The following is a 9,584-nucleotide window of genomic DNA, read 5'->3' as shown; positions in this document are numbered from 1 at the left end:
CTTGTGGTGAACTGTTTCAAGTATAGTAATTTTTGAAAATTAATTTTCAAATTAACATGTGTAATTTTACGTAGGGTATATTTTGAGTTTAATTTATCTCTATCTCTATATAGTACAAATGCGAAAGTAAGGATGTTTGTTTGTTACGCTTTCACGCTTAAACTAGCTAATGGTTTTTAATGAAACTGTACAGCAAGATCTTCTTCAGCTTTTACTTCAGAATAACACATGAGCTATAATTTATAAGATAAATTTAAAAAAAAAATTTAATCTGACATTTACTATTTTAAATTTTTACAGAAATTTTTGATTTATCTGATCTGAATTTAATAGATCTGATTCATCTATAATCATCATTTTGAACCATAAATTAAAATATTCTGTAAAAATTTAAAATAGTAAATGTCAAACAAGTCATGACAACATTTTCTGATATACTCAACGAATTATGACTATTTTACATTTAACAAAATTGAAAACTGTGCACATCAAGAGAGGTGGAGGCTATAAAGCGGTGTTTTTTACTTTTAAACCGAGTGAAACGGGCGGATATGAAGCTAGTTTTGAATAAAATTCGGTTAAATTCTAGGCTATAATTTTTTGTTTACTTTATGAAATTTTTCTAAACAATCCTCTTAAAAAAATAAGAATATAGTTTAAAAAACTAAAAAACACGCTTGTTGCTTGTTCTAAGTATATATGTATAATATGGTTATCGGTAGTATAATAAATGTATATGACTGATGATGTCCTATGCATGGGTATGATATTAGAGAGTTACATACAAACATACATACACACAGGTGAAGCTAATATAAGCGTGTTAAAAATTGAAAATAAATAACCATTATTTTTTCTCAATAATTTGAACGAAAATCAGTTTGGTCTAATTTGGAAAAGTCGTCCCGGATAAAAGAATAGCTTTTTTTAAGTTTAATATTTACAGAGATATTTGCGATTTAAATGTCCTACTTCTATTAACGATTCACATCATTCCAACAATAGTACCTACATAGCTTTATTAAAGTACTTACGCTTCAAGGATGCATTTTCTGCTTCGCCTAAGGAAATGTGTCAACTCATGAGTAACAATGTGCTTAAAAGTATGAAAATATGGTAACGAAGTGTAACACGAAAAAAATATATGCGCTCATGGTTGTTCGGTTAAATTTACCGAGCACTAAATTCGTTACGAAAAAATCGATTTAAAATAAAAAATAAAAAAACATTGAAAATTTGTGATTTGATTACGTTCTATAAAATCACAAAAGCTTCCGTTGACTAACATTAACACGGAAGCAAAAATAAAAAAACTTTTTTTTTCTACTACAACACATAAAATATTATATATTTTTCGATTAATATAATACTTTCAATTGAAAGCTTTCTCATTCATAAAATCTGCATACAGAGCTGAAATAATTTGTCCTAATTGGCTAGCTTTAGAGAAATCAAACAATCGAGCTTTCTTTTTTGGGTCAAGGCTATTCTATTTTGTTTTAATTCTCAACTTAAAAAAGCCATTTATAAATCTTTTTAGATTCGAATCTCTGACGGAAAAAAGTACGAAATCCATGTTTCTAAATGTTAAATTAGAAAGAAAACTCGTAAGATTAGTATCTCTTATTCTCGAAAGTGTTAAAATAACTCGCTTATAAGTATTATAACACTTAAAAATATATTGTAACAGATCAATATAAAGCTCCGAAACGTTGACATGCGCAAACGTTTTCCCGAAAAAATATATATTAAAATTTAAAAAAAAGTTCTAAATATATAGAGTTAAATAAAAATTATATTAAATAAAATTTTTATTTAAATTAATCAAAATCGTTTTAACTTTATTAAAACGATTTACAAAAGATTCATAAAAACATTTTTTTTCCCGAGTTATTAATTCAAAATATTATATTAAAATATTCAATACATGTTATTTGCGCATTGGGGATGAATAATATTGCTCTCTTTGTTTAATAAAAGATAGCTTTATCGAAGGGTATAGAAAATACGGAAAGGAATATTTATTAAACAATTGAACAACGTATTACCATTGCCATGTAAACCAGGTTTCATTAGAATGTAGTATTATCAATATTTTAATTGATTTTTATATTGTGTTCTTTTTTTAACTTGAAGGAAAGAATATATGTTGATCTTTTTTTAGAAGGTATTCGAGTAGAAGTTGAGTAGTATTATACGTCGTATCCCCACCTCGAAAATATTATCACTAGTTTAGTTATATGAAGGTAAAGACTTGTGACAAATTAAATGAAATTTGACGCTTTAAAAGAATAGAAATATTTTGACAAATAGAAAATGTTTATAAAAGTGTGAAAAGTGTTTTTCTGTTGTAAAATTTTTTCGGTGAAGAATCTCTTTAGTATTTCTCTGAACATTTTATTGAAATAAATATATATTAATTTTTAATTTGACATCCATTTGCCAAATATAAAAAATGTTTTCGGGACTTACAAATCAAGTTACCTCTTTGTGGGGATCTGCTAAAGGGGATCAAGAGGAACAAGTACCAACCCCTACTGAAACAGATCCAGCAAAAGAAATAAATGTTACGGCTTCACCAACAAATCCCGATGATTCTAGGTAAGCGAATTTTATTTATTTATTTTTTTCAATTGTTCCATATTTTTATTTGGAATGTTATTTTTTTTGTGTTTAGTCCTACTAAAGGTAGTAAATTAGAAATGTTGGCGAATGTGAAAAGTCAAATGACGGGATGGTTAGGATCCGGCGTAAGTGTTATTCCTGGTTTACGTGGACGACAAGGGGGTGATGGGGCTGAAGATACTACTGGAATTTCTGGTGGAATTGATAATCCAGCCCAAGATCCTACCAACGAATCACCCATACCCGGTTCGCCTAGTAAACAAAAAACTGACGATGACGATAATTCTAGGTGAGCTTTTCAATTTGATTTTATCTTAATTTTTTCCTTCTTAGAAATTAATTACTACTTTTTTGTGTTTTTCTCAAATTTTTCTCTGGGCTTAATAAAATTTTCTACCCAAATTTAAACCATATTTCTCAACAGTGCATTTTATTAATCGATTAGTCGTGTATGCAATATTGTCACCCGTAATTCCATCTAGTAAAATTTTTATGTACTAATTAAACTGTAATCAATTCTTTTTGAATTTGGAAAGAATTGGGGTTATAATTTTTACCGTTTTTTCCCTAACAAGGAGGAAATCATTCTTCTTAGGTGTGGAAATTTTTTATTATCTAGGTTAATGGATTTTCAAGAGGTTATACTAATTATGTAATACATTTTGTTTGAATTTATTTTTCATATGAGGGAAAAATAGCAGAAAATAGTCGAATAAATAATATTTAGGTTGAATATGGGGAGGGTTTTGTAATTATGTAATAGTTTTTGATTGATAAGGGTTATGAGATTTTATAACGTAATTAGGAATTGTTTTCGAATTTTCATGAACAACTTTTTGAATGTTAGATAAAAAATGAATGTAATTAGTAGTATTTTGCAAGGTTTCAAACTTTTCGTGGTATAAAAATACGTTCTGTAAAAATCGCAATGTTTTTAGTGAGCTTTCCCCGAAAAATTTTAAAGAATAATGTATTTTTGACTTTTGAATATCTGTGAAAATGTAATTCGAATTTTATTACCTTGGCATATTTATTATTTCTATAAGAAAGAAAAGATTGGGAAAATGATTTCAGTGTCTTTCGGTTTTTGATATCTTGCTTAGTTTTCGGATACAAATTTTGTTAATCTTGTGGAACAAAATACCAGGTATAAAAATTTTTTCGAGTTATGGAAGACTTGAAAGATTATTCTCTGTATTTTATCATCAGCTTTGCCTCACAGGAAACTCCACTTATATCAGTTCGAAAATAGGAATTTAGAATTAACTAATGTCAAACCGATTTTAGGTCTAATCATATGGTTCTAATTCTTGAACACAACTTTTCCTTTCGATTTTATTCCGAATCTGTCCATATGTTAAAAGTCGTAAAATAAAAATAAACTGATTTTATCCTAAATCGTTTTTGAAATGCATAGAAAAGTTGACATTTCCAGAAAATAAACTTATCCCTTAAAAAATGTGATTTTCGAGGAAAAGGCATGCCAATATTATTGTTTTCGCTTGACCGGTAGCTAGTGCAGTACATATGGCAAAAAACACCTCAGTCAGTTTAAAATAAAAAACTATAGTTATAAAATTTCCCGTTTTTCTTTGCGTTTTGAGGTTTCATTATGTATCTACGAGATTACTAATTATGTAGAGGTTTTAGCACAATTCTTAACGAAGAAAATGTTTTTTTTTTTTTAAATTGTCATTGGGAGCTCATTTCCGATCGCGCACGATTCTTTCGAAGCACCTATTTTTGCATTTTCGTAAATTGTACGGCAACGTTATTTTATTATTAAAATCTAAAATTTGAGCCCTGAACAAATTTCTTACGAGTCATACAAGCCGAGAAAATAAATAACGAAAACACGAGTTTTTCTCCACAAAATCGCGTTTTCTCGTAAAGTTTTAAACGAATTATACTTTGGATAGTCCCATTTTTTCATTTTTTTAGGTCTATAAACGTAAATATATAGATCTACACGTAAAAAAATGAGGAATGTAGGAAAATACGATTTCCAAATGAAGTTTTCGTTAAATTCAAAAGAAAATGTTGTTTTTGGTCGAACAAGTGGAATTTAATTCAAATAATTACGAAATTTTAAACAGCTGTATTTTCGAATAAATTGTTCATCTCATCGGGATCATCTATGCCCACATTCGAAAGCTTTTACTTTGTAATTTTTGGTTACGAGACTGAAAATTTTTTATCATTAGATTTCTTGCAAAACTTTTCCCCTCCGAGCTACGGCTCTAGAAAGGTTATGCCTACATGAGATATTGGATTTTTTTTTCGGTAAAAATTTTTTGAAAACTATGACTTAGGTATTTTTTTATCATACTGATCAAAAATTCTTATGGATTCTACCCTCAATAACCCTTTTCTTCCGAGCTACGGTCCCTCAAAGGGCTACATGAAGGGCTCGGAAGGGAATGGTTTTTGAAGGTGGAATCCATAAGAACTTTTGAACAACATGATCAAAGCTACTTTGAACCATAGTTTTCAAAAAATTTTAACCAAAATCAAAAATCAATATCTCATGTAGGCCTAACCTTTGAAAGGCTGTAGCTCAGTAGGGAAGGCTTTTTGAGGGTTGAGTCCATAAGAACTTTTGAACAGCATGATCAAAACTACCTTAATCTATAGTTTTTAAAAAAATTTTACCAAAACCAAAAATTAATATATCATGTAGGCATAACCTTTGTAGGGCCGTAGCAAGAAAGGGAAAGGTTTTTGAGGATTGAGTCCTTAAGAACTTTTGATCAGCTTGATCAAAACTACCTAAATCTATGGTTTTCAAAAAATTTTAACCGAAACCAAAAATGAATGTATTGTTTCCTGGGTCCTTTCGCGAAAATTTGAATTTTTCAAGAGGGATGATTTTTTTTTTGATATCAGGTGTATGTGTAGCGATCGAAAATTTAGTTTTTCTTCTTTCTTCAAAATCGAAATTGAGCATTGTTATTTAATGTAAATGTGCATGTTTGTGTCAAGTGTTATTTGTAGACAATTACAAAAACTCCTCGGAAATTCTAAAAATTCAGGTTCTTTTTTGAAAAGCTTAGTTGTTACTCAAAATTTCATTTCTGTGTTTCTAATTTTTTTTTAAATGTTGATTTTTTTTTATACTTGCTTTTATTTTTCACGTGAAAATTACATTTTTGCCACGTGTTAAAATTTGGTTAGTTTTACTAAAATAGTCAAAATCGATTATAATCACATTGAAGGGATCTATAATTATGGTCATTATATCCGATAGTCCTTATAAGCGATATGTATATTTTTATATTAAAGTCAAAGTTTGTGCATATGTACTCATATTGGCCGTTCTTGTTGGTTAATCCCAATGACAGTTGACCGCTATAACCGATATATGAGATTTAATAAGGTCCAAAATAAAGATAACCGATATAATAAGGTCAAAAGTTACTCAAAATGAAGTTAAAGTAGGTCACATGACTAGTTAAGTTAATAACTAATTTATATTCATTGAATTTAAATATAAGTTATGAATAAAAATAATATTTGTATCACGTAAATGTTTTTTAATGCTTTAATAATATCGTAAAAGATAAAATTAATACGTAAATTTGACTAATTTTTGACGTTTAAACGTCAAAAAACAAAGTTTTTTTATGTTTTCTTCTCGGAAAGCGCCGTAAGGCTATTTTTTTTTGTATAAAAAGTATCTGTGATAAATTCTCTTCATGAAAAATTTTTTTAAGCTCATTCACCGATTAATTTTTGTACAGTTAACATTATTGTGAATTCTTCCATAAGATATTGTGTTAAAAATAACAATTTTAAAATGAAATAATTCACAATTTTGCCTCAAATTTAGAATGAAATTTCTCAAGAGGCCTCAAATTTTCATTTTAACAATTTTAAAATGAAATTTCTCAAGAGGCCTCAAATTTTCATTTTAACTCTCTTAATTTTCGTGCAAAGTACTAGAAAATTTTTCTCTTTTTAAGGTTTTTATAGCATTTTTAAAAGTGTACGATATACTTTCAGTTATTCAACGTTAAATACTCAATAATTGACTTTTCGAAATATATTTAAATGATCCTTTTTGCTTAGATTTTAACATGTATTTTTCCTATCTTTAGAAGGGGTGGTTACCCCCCCTCCCCACAAGGGGTGGTTACCGATAGGCAATAAGCATCACTAGCTTAATCTCACAAATCAATCAGAGCTATAGAAAACAATTTAGAGGTTTAAGCCTCGTTTCCTGGAGTATATGAACCAAAACTTTGTTTACAATACTGTAGGGAGAAAAACACCTTAACGATCGATTATTGCACATCTCCATCGTCTAAGTTGTTATTCATCATCGTATGTTTTATGTTATCATGATCACTAAGGGAATTTGTCTCGGGAATTGGTGGACATTCTATTATTATTACTATTGATAATAATTTCATAATTCCTACTAAAAAGTTAAGCCAGTCACTTGGTAATCAAATTCGATCCCGTTTCGAAAAAAATTACGAATGACTGAAAATACTTTTCTAAGGTGTGATTTTGTGCGTTGATCACGATTTTTTTAATTTTTTTTTTTTAAATAATTTATTTAGAGAGGGATGTTGACTCTCAAAATAAAATGTATGCCGGGAAAGATAGTGGTTTTTATGCTGTTTCACCTTGTTTTTGGTTTTTTTTTGAATAGCGCCCTTTCCGACGCCAAAATTAATCATTTTCGGAAAATCATAAAATTGAATTTTAACGCCAAAAAAATGCAGTTATTAAAAAAATTCTCAAGAGGTCTTTTAGATTTAGGTCTGTATAATCTTTAAACACCATCCAATTGTAAGTTTGGTCAATACCCCAACTTTTGAGCTTAACATTTTCGAAGTTAGAATTATTTTAGATTGACCAAATTTTACAAGACTACGATCCAACTTTTTCCATCTGCAGATTTATTATATCTCATCTAGGCCTCAATATTGGGCATAGGAAAAAAATTCAAAATATGGGCGGTATATTTAGGCCCCCCTTAGTTTTAATCCAAATTTGCGACTTCATAGCTATCAATAAAAAAAAATTCTACAGCACTTTGAGGATGTAAAGAGGCCTTTTCAATGTAAAATGATCCAAAAAACCTAAAATTGTTTTTCTTTGTTTAAACAATTGACATATGGTAGGTAGCTGATAAATAGAAAGTTGTTTTTAAAATGATTGGCTCTGATTTTCAACTGGCAAATTCGTGATCCATATCAAGGGACGTCTTCCGAACGGGAATGTACAAAAAAAATCGAATCAGAAATTTTTTCCAAGGCAGATCCCCGTATGTGCTTTTTTTATATGAAGCTATGCTCAAAGAGCAATTTTAAAATATTAAAACTTTGTCACATTCAAGTGCACTTAAAAAATTGTCCATTAAAAATGTCATCTAAAAAATATACGTTATTTATTCATGTAAATAAAATGTAGTTTTACAGAGTGTAACAGAATAAATGTATCTAAAAAAATTATTCTGAAAATGTACTATTATCGAGTTGAGGTAGATACTTCTTAAATGATTTTTCTTAGGGACTCAATATTTTGAAATATAAGATAAATGTCTTAGTATTGTACACTGTTGACATAAATAGTGTAAGAATATAAGAGCATGTTTTATGGGCTTGACTGGCTGAAGTATCTTAAACTTAAAAAAGTGTATACAAAAAATTTACATTTTTCAAACCTTTTTTAGGCTGAAAAAAGTTTAAACCTTTTTCAGGCATCATCTTGTAAATTATTTACTAAACTGTCAAATTCACATAATTTTTATAATTTTTTCGATTTTTTTGAGGATTCTTCAAAATCCTTCAGAAAATTACAAAATTTCAAAGAAATTGTTCCCAATTTAGACAAAGTTCACTACATAAGGTAAATTTGAGCTGGAAAATCCGAGATACACTTTTTGCGAATACGATTTTCGACAATATCGCTTTTTTTGGATCCGACTGAAAAGATGATATTTCGTAAATCACAAACCATATCGTCAAGAATACAATTTATGTATTTTTTTAGATCCATTTTACTTTATGTAAAGAGTTTCAGTTTAATCGTAGGCAAAATATATTTTGGGATTTCATCGATTTATTTATAGGAGTTGCAAAATATAGGTCCAAAACCTTCCAAAAAGTTTATATTCATGTTTCTTAAGGTTGATCAGGCAGTAAGGCAGTACACTGCAATTTTAGAGTACAGTCTAAATTCATTTTTAACAGAAATTAAAAATTTAAATCAATTATTTAAATTTAGATAGCAAACATCACTAGTAAATCGAATTTATGTAATTATTTAATTACTAAAAATCAAATCATCTTTTGACTCTGTGCGTATTGGCAGAGGAAAATTTTCGTGAATTATCTTTTTAACTAACATATTTACAAAACTTTTCGTCAGACTATTTTTTTTTTAAATTTTAACGTAATGTACGAGTGCTAGAGCAATTTTCAAAAAAGGCTTGATTTTTTTTTTATTAGAAGTTGGAAGTCTATCAATTCTGAAAATTTAAGTGGGGTAGCTGCCCGATTATTTAAATAAATAAATGACTTGAAAAGTAGGCATATTTAATATTGGTCTTATGGGAAAACGGTAGATGGATGATATGTTTTCATTGATTTTTCCAAAACTACTCGGTGGAAATTAAAAAAGAAAAACTATTTAAAGTTAAAACCTTAATAAATTTTAGAAAACAAAAAAAAACCGTAGTGCCCGACTAATTAAGAATGTATGAGCACGGTAGTGGAGACACAAATTTAAAAAAATATTGTTGCTGAATTATGTTATAACTTGACAATATAAAACGAAAAGTAAGAATAAAATTTTTCGATATTTGGATGTAATTTTCAAAATATCGAAAATTAAAAATTTAATTTAATTTTATTTATTAGCTTTTGATATTTCGTAAACCAAGGCAGATATCGAAAAATTTTATTCTTAGTTTTCGTCTGCATTCATGAAGTTATAACAAAATTCAT

The 9,584-nt window shown here is 28.3% G+C and overlaps 1 protein-coding gene across 3 annotated transcripts in view; it reads left to right on the top strand.

Annotated features, from left to right (window-relative positions):
* Nucleotides 1–2,317: 2,317 nt before the first annotated feature.
* The window catches only part of LOC123302363 (synapse-associated protein of 47 kDa), a 68,970-nt gene continuing 61,703 nt past the window's right edge, over nt 2,318–9,584 (top strand). For all 3 annotated transcript variants that reach the window (XM_044885271.1, XM_044885270.1, XM_044885272.1), the window contains exons 1-2: nt 2,318–2,601; nt 2,678–2,914. In XM_044885271.1, coding sequence (XP_044741206.1) covers nt 2,456–2,601; nt 2,678–2,914 — 383 coding nt within the window. In that variant the 5' untranslated portion in view covers nt 2,318–2,455. The remainder of the gene's footprint in view (nt 2,602–2,677; nt 2,915–9,584) is intronic.

This window comes from Chrysoperla carnea, chromosome X (genome assembly GCF_905475395.1).
Source record: "Chrysoperla carnea chromosome X, inChrCarn1.1, whole genome shotgun sequence".
Classification (NCBI taxonomy): domain Eukaryota; kingdom Metazoa; phylum Arthropoda; class Insecta; order Neuroptera; family Chrysopidae; genus Chrysoperla; species Chrysoperla carnea.
This window is presented reverse-complemented; position numbering and strand designations above follow the sequence as displayed.